At 41.4% G+C, this 17,268-nt stretch overlaps 1 protein-coding gene across 5 annotated transcripts in view; it reads right to left on the reverse strand.

The window, feature by feature from the left end:
• The window catches only part of cadm3 (cell adhesion molecule 3), a 148,704-nt gene extending 132,944 nt beyond the window's left edge, over window positions 1–15,760 (reverse strand). For 2 of the 5 annotated variants that reach the window (XM_008433975.3, XM_008433974.3), the window contains exons 1-2: window positions 15,494–15,758; window positions 13,800–13,957 (exon numbers count right to left, since the gene is read on the reverse strand). In XM_008433975.3, the coding sequence (XP_008432197.1) occupies window positions 13,800–13,890 (91 nt within the window). In that variant the 5' untranslated portion in view covers window positions 13,891–13,957; window positions 15,494–15,758. Of the gene's footprint in view, window positions 1–13,799; window positions 13,958–14,429; window positions 14,543–14,569; window positions 14,686–15,493 lie in introns of those variants that run through there. The other 3 variants (XM_008433970.3, XM_008433971.3, XM_017310130.2) reach the window with 3 other exon arrangements.
• Between the last annotated feature and the right edge of the window lie 1,508 nt (window positions 15,761–17,268).

Raw genomic sequence — 17,268 nt, forward strand, 5'->3', positions numbered from 1 at the left:
ACTTCTTTCTTTTGGCATTTACTCTTCTTATTTACTTATTTTCAACCCTGATAAATGGAGTCTTAAAGTTGCTCACTTTGCTTCTGTACCTGCTACTGAATGAATTTCAACATCTTTTAAAAAGAAATCCTTGAAGCAGAAAAAGGAGGAGCTGTTACTAGAAACAAAAGCATGTGTCTGGTCCTCTCAAAACTCAAGGATAAGAGCAACAATATGCTTTTATTCATCAGCAGACTTCCACTTAAGGCAAGAAGAGATGGAAGCAACGGATCTCGTGAGACGGCTATCATACATCCTGTGAGTCACAATCACTGCCAGCACTTCATTATATAAAAGGACCCAACAGGTATCGAATCAAGAGAGAATCTGTCTGGGTGGCGGCATGCACCGGGGTTTGAAATGAGGAAATTGGATAATAACCCTGACATTAGCAAGGTTTGATATCATTTACACTCTTATTTAAAAATAATTGTAAGGAGGACAACAATCGGAGATGAAACAAACATCTGAAAGCCAATAAAATGTGGTTTGCATCTTCTCGTTACCTTGAAAAAAAATATATTGTGCTTTACAAGAGCACGACTGAGGAATTATTAAGCACATGTATCATTTTACATGTGACCTAACGGACCTGTTTGAAGCATGACTTTGTAACACTTCGACAGCGTAAGGATGGAAGTGTCCATTCAGCTGAACTGTCTGGTCACAACAACCACGCAAAAAGCTTTAACTATAAAAGACTCACTCACCAAGCTGCAGTCACAAACACTCACCGACACACACGCACACACACACACACACACACACACACACACACACACACACCCCCACACACACACACACACACACACACACACACATGCACACACACACACACACACACACACACGCTTCACTGTATATTTTCTGCATAGATTAGAAAACAACTCGTTGCTTTACACCAGAACACTTCGACATGTGGTGGGGGAAACTGAACTCAAACTCACAATCTGCTGATTACTCATCTCACAGAGCCACAGCTGTCCTGCATGAAAGCTCTGTCTAATGAAGGAACAGGAGGATTCCCTGCTGTAACTGGAGTTTCCCTCAATCCTGAACTGACCAGCTTCCCTCCCTGGCCTTTCTTCACACTTAGATTATCACTCTGCCCTTGTTAGCCAACAAGTATTTCTTTGAAAACATTTTTCTGAACAGGGGAGCAGAAAAATTCCTGATTTGTGACGCAGCATTCTTGAAACCCCCCCAGGAATTTGTGAAAAATAAATTCCCAATATAAAATGTCTACCCACCCACAAGTGAAACACATTGATAAATATTACACATTTTTTTCTTACAAGTTTTTAATATGTTGGAAAAATTCTCTTAAAGACTGTGCTTCACATGTACAAACTGCAAACACATGCATCACCATATGGCAATTGCTTTATGTTGTAACATGTGAAACTAATGTGGAAAATATTCCACATATTTTGTCCCATGTGGAATTTATGTCATGCAGTAACATCTAAAACACATGTGGAATAAATCCCACATATAAAACGCTTTCCCACAAATTACACATGTGAAAATTATAAGGTAATGTATTTATGATGCTCATGAATGATACAGCATATTAATAACATAAAAAAATTTTCATGTGAAACATTTTCCCATGTTTCACAATTATATTGTGAAGTCACAAAGTGTTTCGCATGTGGCAGCTACGTGTTGCACATGTGAATCATATGTCAAACTCATCCCACATGCAAAATGTTTTCAAGATGTTTCACATGTGGAATGTCATCTTCAAAAGAAAAATTATGTTTCACATACAGAATTTTTTTTTGACAATGTGAAGAAACATGTTTTATAATCACATGTGGAACACCCGGATGCATTTTTATATTTTCATGAAATCATGACGAGGCGTGAGCCTCCTGTGTTTTATTCATAAGGGTGAATAGGGTGCAAGAAAGTTTTATTTAACTCCAAACTAAAACTTTAATTATATAACAAACTCTACTATCAACATTTGCTCACTTCTATCTCCTTTATATAACATTTAGCTTCAAACTGCTGGGGAAAAAAAATTCCCATGTCATCATTTTTGTGGACTTCCAGGATAGGACCGTAAAAGACGACCTTTTCCACTTCACTGAAAAGCAAACGTCGGCTCTATAGAAAAGGATCTAATGATCCTGCGCCTGTCATAGCTGTTCTTTCAGACAATGCAAACCTGCTCTTGAATGGGCTGAATGGAAAAAAACTTTTTATCCAATTACAATTCCATCTTAAATGATGATGAAAGTCCGTACTCAAAGTGCATACTACTGTAAGAGGCATTTATCTAAATGATACAGACTGCATTCTAATAGCAGAGTCGTACTGGAAGCAGGAGACTTTTAGCAGGGCAGTATGATGTGATCATCAAGCATAAAGAGCACAGCAGTGCACCAGAGAGCATAAATGAATACCTCTGAGTTGCTGTTCGCAATCGCAAAACTTTAATAATGATGCAACAGCCTCACAATAAAACTTGCAACTAAAACAATAAATGCATCCTTTATATAGAAGACAATATTCAGCCCTGCTTCAGAACAATATTGCACAGTGAGAATAGATTTCTCTCAGATTTAAAGCTGAAGCTAGCACTCAGTTCTTTCGCTTCTTACATCATAAAGTGGAAAATTACAAACACCCCAGAGGCATTTAAAGTTATGTTATTTATGGTGATGCTGTAGCTTCAGAGGGGGAGAGGATATTTATACACAGATATGTGACAATATAATGTAAACATATGATTTCCGAGGATTTATTTTCGTGGATCCAACATCCATCACGGTTTATGTCATCTAGAGACCTGCTTTACGACGCTTTTCCTGATTCCATACATGACCGCGCTATTAGTGACTCAATAACCGGCCATCCAGTGAGCAGACAGTAATATCCCCGACACAAACCGGACTGGAGAACACTCCCCTCTACAGCACACAGGTGAGTTCAAAAGGGCTTTATGGCTGTGGTATCGGTGATAAGATGTCCCCAAAGACACACTGGCTTTCTATGAGCTGAAGTGATGGCATCATCAAAAAGAGGCAATAAACAAGAGCAGCCTCTGCCGTTTCATTGGTGGTGGAGCTCCAGCGCTCAGGGGGGAAACCCTCGGCACTCAGACTCAATCAATACAAAATGCTGCACTCCACAGCCATGCACTCACGTCCTCTGGCCCACCGTCACGCTCAGAGTTTAACACAGAAACACAATGGCTACAGCGAGCACATTCAGTCATGGTTTAAAAAAAGTACACCCTCCATTTTATTTCAAAGATCAGGAGAAAAAGGTGGGGGTCCTTTCAAGGTTTGCTTTAAAGGTGACCTATTATGCCTCTTTGAAAATGTGAGTGTACCAAATAATTTAGATAATGAGGCTCAGTTCTGCCTATGTTAGCCTTTTTTATGGCCTCTTGTCACTTTAAATCCAAATAAACTGCTGCTGGCCACAACCCTCAACTCAACATTTACTCTTGCATGTGAAAATAGCTACAAACAAATGCACATTTATGCAATTGTACATCTTTGAAAAGCAGAAGTAGAGCCTCCTGCACAACAAACAAGAATCCAGTAAGTGTTTTCTGGATGGTAAGTCAACAGCAAAACACTTGTCTTTTCCAGCAGCCATTGAGGTTATATGATGAGGGGAAGTGAATGGTGATTTGAGACGTTACATTCTGGAGGTTTTTGAAACGACTCATTTTCCAGACGCCAAAGAATATTAATGTTGTTCCAAAAACTGTCTGGGTGTTTTGTTTAAAGCGTTTGGGCTGTTTTTCACAAGCAGTAGAACCCTAAACACAAGGAGAAAAATGTGAAAAGTGTAAATTTTGCATAATAGGTTCCCTTTAAGTATTCAAAAGCTTAAAACTGATTCACTACTGTCAATAACGCTTTTCCTGATTCAACAAAAAAGTCCAAATTTAAAAGCCATGAGTTCAGTCTACTTTGAACGAAAGTAGTCCTTATTTACTCCACTTATCTTTGTTTAACATTGTTTCTTTGTTAATCTTTTATGACTGATCAGATCAGGCCAGACAGATGGAGTCACATTTGACTGTGGAATATTTGAGTATTCAGACTAGATCAGGGTCAGATCAATGACTCTGATTGGGTCATTGATCAGACGCCAGGTACTGTTGCTAAAACGAAGTCATTTTTCCTTCCCCACTGTTTTTGATTACCAAATTAGGTCTTTGGGCTTCTTCAAAGATTTCTAGATCATTAATGGACTTTTCTCTAGTGATGGCTTTCTCTAGGTCTGTGGTTCAATCACATGCAACTCTTCTTATTGTGATGCCATACTCTTTTTAGAGGGAAGGACATTTGTTCTGGCCACTCTTTTAAACAAAGACTTAGCACTTTAACATTTAACATGCTCACTGAATCCTCCAGAGACTAACATGGATTCCTATATGTTTCCACAGCTTGTTAGAGTTTTGCATTGTCTGGCATTGTAGTGAATTGCTGCAAGGTTCACTTTCTTTCCATCTTGACATTTTACTAAAAAATGATCATTTTATTATTGAGGTGGTCAAAACTTGGCATCCTACTTTGTTTTGTACAACTCAAGCTTTGTCTTCTTTTTTTTCTTGAAAAAATAATGAAGGTGGAGAATCTGCTCATTTGCTTTGATTTAAATTTTCACAGAAATTAGAAACTCTGAAATATTATTTTTATTATGTCTCCCGGAAACAGTCCCAAAATGAATAGAAGGTGAACTTTCTTTTAAGTATGACTACACGCCTTCTCAGAGAGAAGGTCCTTGATCTGACCAGCTGCATCAGCAACAGAAATGGTCATTTCCGTCTCAATGGCAATCAATTAAATCACTCCCACAGAGAATTCCAGGAGATAGAATATGACATTTGGAGGTAGAGTTGAGGGGGATTTGAAAGAGTGCAACCTGATCAAGAAGAGAAGCCAACTGAGAGCAAAAACAAGAATTCTAGTTGAAAAAGAGGCGATTTAATGTATTTCAAAGCTGGCATTTTTGTTTGGGTTTGTTTAATCCACTGCGTCTTTAAGAAGTGATGGCTTAAAGCCGACACTTTGCTAAATGCAGGACCCCTAATTTTCTCGACCCTGAGCTGCTGCAGCGTGATTTGTCTCCTAATAGCACCTGAGAGGTAGCAGAGTCTGTTAACATTTTGTAAAATCTCAAGAGCCCTTCTCTCTTACAGTCTCTAAATGGCTTTTGCTATTATTATGACGGTAGCGAGCGAGATTGATCTGTCCTGATGTAATCTCACAATGGCTGAATGGGTCTGGGTGGGTGTGAGCTTCCTCAAATTGACAAGGTAAGATGGAGTCTTCAGACACTCTTGACACCTCTACAATCTGACTGCCTCACATTTAGTTGGGCAAAATATTTCTTATAAACACTTGCATCTTGTGATCCTGTTGCAATTCTTTAGTAACTAACTCCTGCATTCAACTATCACAACTTTCACCTCATTCTTCTAATACCTGGTTTTCCAAATTTTACGTTTTTTAAAAGCTTAACTTTTTACTGATATTTTTTTTCCATAGAAAATAAATGGGGAGTTTTCAAATCAGGTCTAAACTTGGACAAATGAAATGGGATTTTTTGGAACATAAAATTCTCTCACATTTTTGAAGTATCTGTGTTGCTTTTATCTCCCATCACAACAAAAACCACACTTGGGTTCAATTAGCCACCTTGGATTGATTTTCTTATGATTTATTAGTTCCCCAAGTGCTCAGAATATTATTAGCCAACTTAATCACAACTTATGACATCAATTCCCCATTCAGATTCAAGCATCTAGCATCCTGAGCTGAGTAAATCTTCACCACAGCAGTCAGAACATTTGCATAGACTTGGAATAGACTTATTTTTATTTTCAGACTAACATTTGCTGGGTGAGTCACCTTTGTTTAATGTTTTGTTTGAAAGCTATCAGCTGTATCAGACATTATTACATGAGAATAAACCTCAACTACAGTAATTATACATGCTTAGCTAAGAATTCTTGGATGAACATTTACAAAATGTTTTTCCTTATCTTGAGCACAGCTGTCATCCTCAAATGTAATAAACATTTTGTGACACTTTGCTTTTCAAACAAACATGTGGTCAAGCAAAAATAGGTAGGACTAAGTTTGTATTCCCAAAGTAGTAACGAAAGTGGTCACTTATGGAGTAATCTGTATACATAAACGCAGAGATAAAGTTCAGTTTGTCATCTTCATATTTCACCATATCTACATAAGCATAAATAACATTTTTATTTAATAACTGTAAAGTTGAAAAAGTCCATGAAAAGTATTAACTTAAGCGGAGCCATTGTATTTTTTTGGAATGTATTTACAAGTTCGTAGCAAAATCTGAAATTATTTTGTACAATTCAACTGTCATTTCATGTTCTTAAGTTAATGCAGGCTCATTATTTTACCTCACAGCTTTCACAACGCATTTTTGCAGAAAATGCCATTTTTCTAGTGAAGCTTTCAGTTTCCCCTCTTTTATGCCTACCGGCAGCTCTGTAAATCTATGACGACGGTGTGGAGACACACTAGTGGGTGTAAGGCGAGATGAAAATCCTCCCAAGGGCCCTGGCGCCCATGGCTGGAGCTTTGTTAGAAGTTTAATCAATCAGCCACAGTGCCTTAATTAATCGGCATGATGAACAGGAGAAATAATTGGGTTTCTGCCAGACGGGAATCTGTTGCAATCTAATGTCGGCCAATCGGGATCCAATTTGTTATTACAAAGCTGATCTGGACGACTAAACACTTGCGGGATCAAAGTAGGATAAAAGCACAAGACAACGGATGTAATGTGCCTTTAGAGGTAAACTTTTGACAGGAAACACGAGGTCTGAACCTCTCCAGCAAAGTACTCAATGTGTTTAAGATACTTAATTGGATCTAAACAATATCAGAAGGCTCATCAGTCTTAATAAAACCCAGGATATAGGCTGGAATATGCTACTGAAGCATAGTGGTGGAAGAAGAATTAAATCTGCTCATCCCCAGATGTTTCTGAATCAGGAGAAAGCTAATGAGGGGTGTCTAGTTTTCCAATAACGCAGCAGATGCCATTAACTGTAGCCCGCTCTGACAATACTGATCAGCCCAGACTCAGTTCAGACCAGGTAAGCAGTGTCTGCAACAAATGGAAGAACACTACAGCCTCTAAATAGCCAAGAAGAAGCCAAAATAGTTGAGTCTACACCACTGGAGCCAAATGGAAAAATAGCTTAGGCCTCTTATTAATGTCACAGTGGCTAGGCGGCAATTCCCCCAGGCTCTGTGTACCTCAGCTTGTTAATGAGTCACTGCTTATCAGTCAGCCTTGTTAACAGGCAGAGGCCTCTCATCCAAACCGCCTACCGCTATTGTGTGCTAGCTGTAAAGCGTATTAGCCAAATATTCCCCCATCTTGGCACACAGGAAGTCAACAGCAAATAACAGCAGTGCACACAGGAAGTGGGCTTTGAGCCAATGAGAAAGGCCTGGTCCAATGGGGAAGGAACCCATTTTGTCTGAGGATAAAGTGAACCGCTGGCAGACATGCAGTGTCTTCCCGCCTGTAAATCTTAGCACACAAACAACAAGTCCACACAGCTCCCATCCTTTAATCTTTATTCATTACCGGCCTCAGCTGGAGGCATCAGGAGTCATTCAGTGGCTCCGACCAGCAGAACTCGTAGAGTAAATAAACAATTAGGCATGTTTCTGGTTACAAAAGCAAACTTCCTGCTGGGGTATGCCGTGGATTCTAAGAGCCAGGTGGCTGATGGGAGGTCGCGGCACGTCACTCTGCTTGTTGTCGACTGAACCGACCCTCTGCTCTCTACCACAGCCCCGGGGTAATTGGGTCAACATTACAGAACCAGGGCACAGCCCGGCCAATTGCATGCCTAATCTGTGCCCTTCTGAGAGGCACTTTCCATCCACATCGCATGGCTGCACATCCAGCTGTGGAAATGGATATGTCAAATGGCATGCAATTAGTGTCTCCCCGATTTGTTCGGTTGCTCTAAGGAAGCCCGCTCGCAGATGAGTCGAGAAAAAGACTCAACTGTCCTTTTCATGACTTGACATTCATATGAGAAAGAGATGAGGAACTTGGGAGTGAGCGGTTGGTCAGGAGTCATGACACAGATTCAATGGAATGCTTTAAAGGGGCAGTATTCCGTAAAATAGACCTTTTTGAGTTTTGCATTATTCCCTCATCAAAAACATATCTGGAGTGTCTTTAAATCTTTAAATTTCCCATGGCAGCCATTCAACTGTGCAAAACACCTGCCTGGACCTACCTCCTCCTTGGACATGCAGTTTCTGAGGTTCCAAGTTTCCACCTCATGGTGCAACCCTACCCTGCGACTCCCCCACTCCGCTTCTTCAGACTAGTGGCAGCAATTAGCAAACACCTGATTAAACTGCACATCTGCAACGTTAGTAAAAATGCTTAGGGGTTAATAGAAGAGCGCTGTTGTGATAACTTCCTAAAGGCGCATGATTTGTTTTAAATCATAATATTTAGTAAATACGTAGCTCTTTTATAACAACTGACAGCAGCGTAGCTATTTGATTGTGCTATAAAATTACACTATGTGAATAAAATAACATTTTCAGATTTTTTGCTCATGTTTGTTTGAGACAAAAGAGTCCTCGTAAATTTAATTTACTGAAGGCTCAAGCAGCCAAGCAGTAATGGGCTCCCCTGCTTTCAGAAGGCTCATCTGCTCCAACATTGATTGCTGAGCTAATCATTTTTCCTCTCTGATACATAATGCTGAATTATTTATGTTAAGTAGACCATTCTGTTCCAGGTCCTCCTTGCGTGGACTTCTCCATTATGAAGACCCATTATCTGACTACTCAACCACTCTAATCCATCTTCTACTTAACGGCTCTGCCGCAGTGCCACAACAACACCAATCAGACTGATCGGAGCAGATGTGAGCGATGGACACGTGCTCAAAGCTTACGCTTCCTGCTTAAAGTTCAGCCCGGCTGTTTGGGCATTACTCACATGTCAACTGCAAAACTGCACACACAAGATTAGCATACAGTGGCTTTGAGAAGGATTCATCCATCTTGAACTTTTTTCACATCTATTAATGCTGCAGCCACAAACTTCAGTGTATTTTAATCCTGTTTTAGGTGACAGACTCAGAAAGTAGATCATCTGTGAAATAGAAGGAAGTAGAGAAATAGTTTCAAGAGTTTTTAGAAATAAAAACTGACGGCGTTTAGTCTGAAACCGTTAGATGAAATCTGAAGCGGTGTAAAACAGTAAGCCGTCACTCTGCGAGAGGCAGAGGACGCCCTGGACAGACCACCAGTCCATCACAGGCCTAGAAAATAATCATCCAATAACACACTCATCCCTACAGGCAATTTATAGTGGCTAATTATGCTAACATGCATATTTTGCATCATAGGAGGAAGCTAAAGTACCTGAAAGGAACACACAATCACCTAGGAGATCAGCTGAAGTTATGGGTAAGGCTGGGCGTGATAATTACTGTCACTGACTACTTCTCTCACACATTTTACAAAAGCTCAACAGACACAACCTAACAACCCATTTCCAGGGCGCCCAGCCCTTCAGGTAGAAAAGAGAAACTCCCCAAGGCTCTCAGCAGTTTCTCCAGGTTCATCAGTGTTACCGCACCTGATGTTTTGCAGCACCTTACTCAACTAAATCAGGTTTGTGGATTTGAAATGCTCCCTTAAGATTTATTGAGGGCAATTACCTTTGTTGTCACATGCATCTATGAAAACCCGTTGCAGAAAGGCCCTGAAAACAGAGCTAGCAAATGCACCACCGTGCAGCCATTCTGATACCTATAAAAAATAAACAGTACAATCCGATTCATTCAGAAGCCTCCAAATAATTATTTATTATTTCAAACTAATGTTTATTGAGAACATTAGTGACCAAGCAATACTATGAAGACCAAGGAATACAGCAAACAGGTCAGGGGTTAAGATTTGAGAATGTGCTAGAAAAATGTTAAGTCCCGTTGAGAAAATAAAAACGTCTGGCTCAACTGTAAACCTACCGAGGTTAGGCCAAGGAAGTGGCTGAGTCAGTAGGAGAATCAGCCAAAATGCCTCTGTAACTCTGTGCGTCTTAGGATGGGAATGTGTAACCAGGGCAACTTTTAGTCACACAGTTTGCCTTCAATGAAAAGAGAAGCACAAAGAAAGCTATAATATGTTGCATTTATAAGACACCACATACCATCTAAGAGACACAAAAAATATGTAAAAAAAGATTCTCAGATCAGATGTTTGCAAAATCATTTGGTCCATCCCATAAGATCTCTGTTGTGAAACATGGTGTTGGTAGCATCATGCTGGGGGATGTTTTCTCTAGCAGGGACAGAGAAACTGATTGAGGTTGTGATGGGAAGAGGAAATATAGAGTAATTCTGGAAGAAACCCTGTGAGAGGTTCAGGGGCAGGAATACTTCTGCAAGGCGCTGTAAGCGTGTATACTTTTTTATCCATAACTAAGTTTGCCATTTCATTTTGTATTCAAAACACTGAGACATTGTTCACTTTGTGAAATATTGTGATTATATTGTCTAACTTATTCTAAGTGATTCTGACTTATTTCAAAGTAATTGTATTAAGTGAATTTGATTTTAATTAAAGTTTTATACAAGAAAAAATTTCTGCTGCACTTTAGATTAAAACATGCAGATTAAAGCCGCAGTAGAGGCCAGCGCTCCATCCCTCATCCCGCGTTTCACTTTCACTCTTTGACGTGTTTTCTCATCTCCTAAATGCTGTCAGACGTCTCAGGCTTAATTACTCTCGTTGACTGACATGATAATGTAAAACAGTGCTCAGGTGAAACTAAAGCAAGAATTGGTCATGCATGGTCAGGCCTCCCTGTGGGCACACCTTAATCAAATGTGACACGCTTCTGAACGGGAGCCAGAATCATTTTGGGGCCCAAATAATGAACATCTACCTGGGTTTCAATGACGAGCTACACGTGTCTGGGTCAGCAAACTGACAAGAGTTTGATATTTCATCATCAGAGGCTCAGTCTGGGGTGGCCATTTCTCCTCTCCTCACCGCGCTCCGAATTTCTTACTCATCTCAGCACAGCCGGATTGTCCACAGGAGGAACACATTAATAATCTTAGCACAGAAACTAAACAGCATTTAATTCAAAAGAAATTAAAACATTGCTCATATGGATAAATGATGTCAAAAGAATCTCAAAGATGTGCGGGTGTGCGTATCGTACTCATTTATGGTGTGATTGCAAAAAGTGTGTAGGCGAGATCAGCTGAATGCAGAGGGCCCTTAAGAGCATATATTCCAAATGCAAATCAGGGAATATCTCTTAGAAGGCTCCTTGCTTGCTGAAATCTCTCTCTGTTCTGTGCCAAACACTCTGTGCAATTAAAACTCCAACTGTAATGAGAAAATGGCAGCAACATTCTACCTGTGTCAATCAATTTTCAACGGCTCGAGGGCCAATCGCTGCTCGCCATTTTCTGTCGGGTACAAGCTGCCCTCTGAAGGTTGTGTTACCGGCAGGCAGTCACTTGAGAGTTATGTAATTGGGAAGCACATTGGACAGTGTATTCCTGCTCACTTGGTACTCGCAGCGGGGATGATATCATTACAAAGTGCTTCTCTCATCAAATCCTCTCTTACCATCCGCCTCAGCCGCAGTTACAGTTTTAGCCATGACGAGTGCTCTGTATCGGAGCTGCACAGTGTGTGGAAACATGTTTGGCTGCAATCTGAGAAAGCACAAGATGACCGCGTTGTTTTTCCAGGTTATATGAAGCTTCAACAACACAGACGGTTTGCAGAGCATCAGAAACAATATTGCGAGATACTGAGAACTAAAGACATAAACTCAGACTTTGTTTGCTTTCTCTTTGCTTTCTCGTCTCTTTGGAAAATTCATTCCTTTTGAGCTTTTTCATATTTTGTCACTTTACAACTCCAAATAATTTTCATGTATTTTATTGGGATTTTGTTAATATAAATTAGAAATGTATTCAGTGCATTTTTTTCTGCCCATTTACTCTGTAACCTCCATATAAAATCCAGCAAAACCAATTGCAGGTTCATAGTGGAGGTGGGCAAATCTGTTGTCCTTTACCGAAGAGTGGCAAAAATAGTTCTTTTTATCTCTAAAACACATGTTCCCAAAGGTCTTTTCACACCTCATAGTTGATTGGGGACCAAAATTGCACAGAAACCTCAGAATAAGGCATGAGTGCAACTTCCTTTTCCATAAAATGTAAACACAAATGGAGTTTAGATTTCTCTTTTGTTTTTGTCATAAGACCACAAACCATTTCTCCCACTAGAACCAGGCTTGTATTCTGGTTCTAGTGGGACCAGAATACAAGCCTGGTCCCACTAAATGAGGTAAATACAACCTCATTTAGGTTGTATTTACCCAGAATGCCCTGTGCTAAATACACAGGGCATTCTGAGTGAACTGCAGTAGTTTCCAGGCCACTTGCATTCACATATGCATTGGAACCGCACCAGAATTTCACTTCAATCTCTGAACCAGAGTTTGCTTTTTGGACCACATCAAAGTTTGATTATGCATTCACACCTCCCCAAACAACTGTCTAGTTAAACAAACTAGAGTTTGATTAAAGTGGACCAAACAGGGCTGCTGTGAATGCACACTGAGTCACCACCAAGCTACATGTTTCAGATGGGTGCCTGCTCCAGCACACATGATTCACTTTCCAAGCAAGTTCTACAAAAGCCTTTAATATGGAATCAAGAAGAAAACGCCAAGTCAGAAAGGATAGTGAGCTCTAAGGACAAGCTTTGCATCATTCAATGAGAATCTTTTCTCCAGGAGAGACAGTGAAGCTGATGGGAATATTGGAATAAAACCTGCAAACAGCTTGAGACTAGATTCCACATCAGCAAGAACAAACCTACAGCCAGACTTACAATGAAATGGTTAAGATCAAAGTACATTCATTCAGTCAAAGCCTGGACCCAAAGCCAACCAACAATCAGGCAACACTTGAAACTTGATCTTCACAAACACTCTTTGTCCAGTTTAGCTAACACTGTTTTGCAAAGCAGAAAGAGGAAAAACATCACTTTATAGACGCGGCGATAAAATAAGACCAAATCAGAACTTTCTGATCAACGAGCAAACTAACCCTGCACTTTACCCTTCACACATCCTCCCACAGATAAACACGGTGGTGGCAGCATGATGCTTTGTGAAAGTTGTCCATAAAATCTAAATGACAATATTTGGCGAGACACAAAAATGTACTTTTAGCTTGAGCTGTTTCACAAAGACAAAAAAAAAAACCTCTCTAAATTGGATTTGCTGATGCAACAGCAGTGAATATTAGTTCAACAAAGTACTTACAGAGTTTCACCATTAAGGTTAGTGAAACAAAATTTATGCCACACATTTTTCAAGTTTTGCGTGGCACTGTATTTGTGAAAAACAAGCTTAGGTGAAACTGTACCACTCCTGCAATGAGCTTGCATGCAGGCTGAACTCCAGCTCCATGTGGAAGTCATACACACGTTCCTCAAAAAAAACACAACTGCACAAAATTCCACTGAGAGTCTGGGAGTGTCCCATGTGCTTAATAACGGTCCTCTGCTTCCCTTTTCATAATACAGGAAACAACAAGTGGACAGTGAGGCAGCTCCACCAGAGGCAGAAGGAGAGGGTCAGAGAGGTCAGAGGCCAAAGGAGAGACACTGCGAGAATACAAGACAGACAGATGAAGAGGGAGAGAGAGATGTGCTTACCACTGACAATGTTGCTGTGAACCGCAGCTGCGAATAGTGCAGTCAATAAGCTGACAATCCATAGAGCAGAAGGGGCTGATGGGAAGGCCATGGTCGGGCACGCAGATCCGCCTGTCTCACTGAAAGCTCAGGAGGGCAGAGGGGCTCTGGAGTGTCTCCTGCAGGAGGGGGGACACAATGGAGATGCTAAAAACAACAGGCAGACCGGGCAGGCCAACTGACCACTAATTGCGTCCCCAGCCGCTGAGTGAATAAACGCTTGGCCCACCCGTTACTCACGCGTCGCTCCGGGTAGCCATCGATCTGCTTTTGTCATAACAAACTGAGAGAGAGGGAGACTGAGAGAGGAGGAGGAGGGGAGGGGGTGATGAAGCCAAGCTGCAAGAAAGGGATGGAGATGGAGAAGGGGCGAGTGGTGTAAGGAGAGGAGGAAGAAGAAGATGTCTTATCCTCTTATGTTGGGAATTTATTGCGCCTTAACGAGCTCATGCGCGCAACTGGAAGTGAGAGATTTGCGTGTTTCTGGATAGCTCATGGCCGAACCCCCACTAATTAAATGTAACGCAAAAAGGAAGCGCTGCCTCGGTCAACAAACAGGAGAGAAGAGAGAGGAGGATAGCAGAGATGCACCTGCTGCCCGCTGAGAATTAGCGGTGTGCTCGGTGCGCTCTGCTCGGCGTTGGACACGAATGTCGGGCATAAAATCAGCTCCGGCGCTGCTCCTTTCCCTTCCCGCTCTCTTCCTCACATATGAAAGCACACACACGCACCTTCAGCTTCCCCTTTCTCACATTTCTTAAAAATAGCTGCAGCCCCGCGCGGAGGTGAGCCCTCTGTCCATCTGCGGCGCGCTCACCGCTGAGAGCGAACCGCGGCGGTACTTAGAGCCAGCGGGACGGGCGCGGAGAGAGGAGAGAGGGTGGGGTGCGGGGTGGTGCATACATGTGTGCGCCTGTGTGTGTGTGCGTGTGTTTGTGTGTGTATCGGGGGGCGCCCAGCATTTTCCACGGAGTGGGATGTGTGGGAATGGAAGGAGGAGGGAGGGGTTGTGGGTTATGTTTATTGTTACTCCAGCCCTTCCTGTTGAGTGATGGCGAAAAATAAAAACAAAACTCAAGTGAATGCATGGGAAATAACCCACACGCTCTCTCGCTCTCTCTCTCTCTCTGTATATATGGGCGTGCTGAACTCAAGTTCTCGCTGGGCACTTGTGTTGAAAGTAATAACAGAGGCGATAATTATCATAACAATAGCTGACATTGGCGGCTACCTGCATTGTTGCGACGAGTACCACACAAATGTTTCCAACATCTTCTTCCGTACTTGGAGAAGGAAATAAAAACCCTCCAGTCTGCCGCCGCCGCCGCCGTGATGAGATTCACTCCCAGCGAGTTGTGATGCTTATTTTTTTCCCACAGAACATCGTAGCCAAAACAACCGAGGAGCGCGCAAGAAAACGCACATTTTTGGAGTAAATTACCAAGACACGCCAGAGACTCTTAGGATCTGGCTCTGCGTAATGCGCGCGTACACATACACACACACATAGACACACACAAAGAGAGACATTCCTGGAGACGGAAAAGCGTCAGCACTGACAGGTGTCTCCTGTCCGCCCAAACATGCAGTCAACAACAGCCAAACCCCCGAACCACAACACAAACTGAAGCAGCGCACGGTTTGAACGCACACACCGTTATATTCCTCCTCCGGAGTCCGGTTCTGTTGCTGGTTTCCAGTAAGGTCCCTTCCAATAATGACTCTCCTTCTGATGCGCAGCTTTCTTTAATTTTTTTTTTCTCTCCCCCACCGCTGTGCCTTCTCTCTTTTTATTTTCTTGGAATAATCTCCCAGCTTCTTCTAGTTTCTCCTGCTTTGTTCCTTCGCTCTTTCCCCACTGTTTGTAGGCTATCTCTGCCTCTCCACGGTTACCGTTCACTGCAGCAAAAACAGACTGTCTGAAAGACGGAGCGGGAGGGGAGGGGACAAGGAGGGAGGGGGAGAGCTGGAGAGGGGGAGGGAGGGGATTATAATACGATTTGGCCCACACCGCCGGGATAACAGGCCCAGAGCAGGGGCCTACTGGCTGAGAGCAACATGAAGGAGATGGAGCAGATATGGGAAGCGTGATCTCAACGCAGCGAAATATCACCATAACGTCCCTGTAAACACTCCACAGTGACTTTATAGTGACCTTATCAGGCTTTGAGGAATTTTATCACTGCTGTAGAACAACACTGTGACACCGACGCTCACTTTATCTACAGTTTGGATACAGAGTACACTGGAGAAAATGAACTGGTAGAATTTAGCTACTAAAACTGATGTAACAGTTTAAACAGAGTCAAGGTCTTTGGAAAGGGTCAGTAAAGCTCAAGGTTCGAGAATGGATGTTTTATAAACACTACGTAAGTTTCAAAAATGAAAATGATTAAGCTTTATTTTATTGGTTGTATTTTTTTCTGAACAAAACCTACAAGCATCTGTTAAAAAGGATGATGTCATAGCTAGTCTCTAGCTTAAAGATATCCAGCTATGTGGTTTCTTTTTCAACACAACACAAAAATAAAACATTACAATGAGCAAATACCTACGGTTTGTATGACTTTTGACAAAGATAAGAATAACACACTCATCTCCGTCTTATAATATGGAAAATCACAGCCAGATGTAACATTGCAAACAAAGCCAGATGTTTGGATGGGTTGTCAATTTTCTTTTTCATTTGCATACCTAAAAAAACATGTTTTATCCTCGTTTGTTTTGTTTGAAATATGCCAAAAACATTGCCCCTCTACGTTTTGTAGGAACGATAAACAACAGTGTGAAGATACACAAACTGATCAGTATCCCTCACGTCTGCTGGTGGTGAACATCCCTCTGCTCCGGGGTTGAGTCCAGATCAGCTGGGAGATGCTCAGTCTTAATAAAATAAACAATGAAGGACGATAATCATTCTCAGCTCATTCCTGTTCAATTGTTAGTCATAAAGGACAGAGTGTAGAATCAACTCTGCTCAAGGAGACCCCTGCCAGCTTTTTTTACATTTTTTTTTACATATTTTATGTAGATGAATAGAATTCCACCAATGGTGTTCTTTGTGATAGAAAACAAAAAAACTATATTGAAAAAGGTGTCATTGTAAGACATTGAATTCATTAAAAAAAACAGTTATTAGTAATTAGCACCACACCTGCTTGGTTTGCAGTTGATGTGTCGTCCATTGGCTACACTGAAGTAGCTTTAAGCTCAATGAAAACTTTCATTTTTGTTCAACACATGTTTCGTCATCACAAAACTTCACTTTAAATAAGTTGATATATTCATTCAGAACCCATATAAACATATCCTCAGTCTTTCCATCCCTGCTGGATAAGAAGAGCAATGATTGACTGAACCAACATCTTCAGCTAAATGCTAATCTAAATGTTCAGGTTTCTTTCACACCAATAGTTAATGCTATTAGAAA

This window comes from Poecilia reticulata, chromosome 17 (genome assembly GCF_904066995.2).
Source record: "Poecilia reticulata chromosome 17, P_reticulata-male-v2, whole genome shotgun sequence".
Lineage (NCBI taxonomy): Eukaryota > Metazoa > Chordata > Actinopteri > Cyprinodontiformes > Poeciliidae > Poecilia > Poecilia reticulata.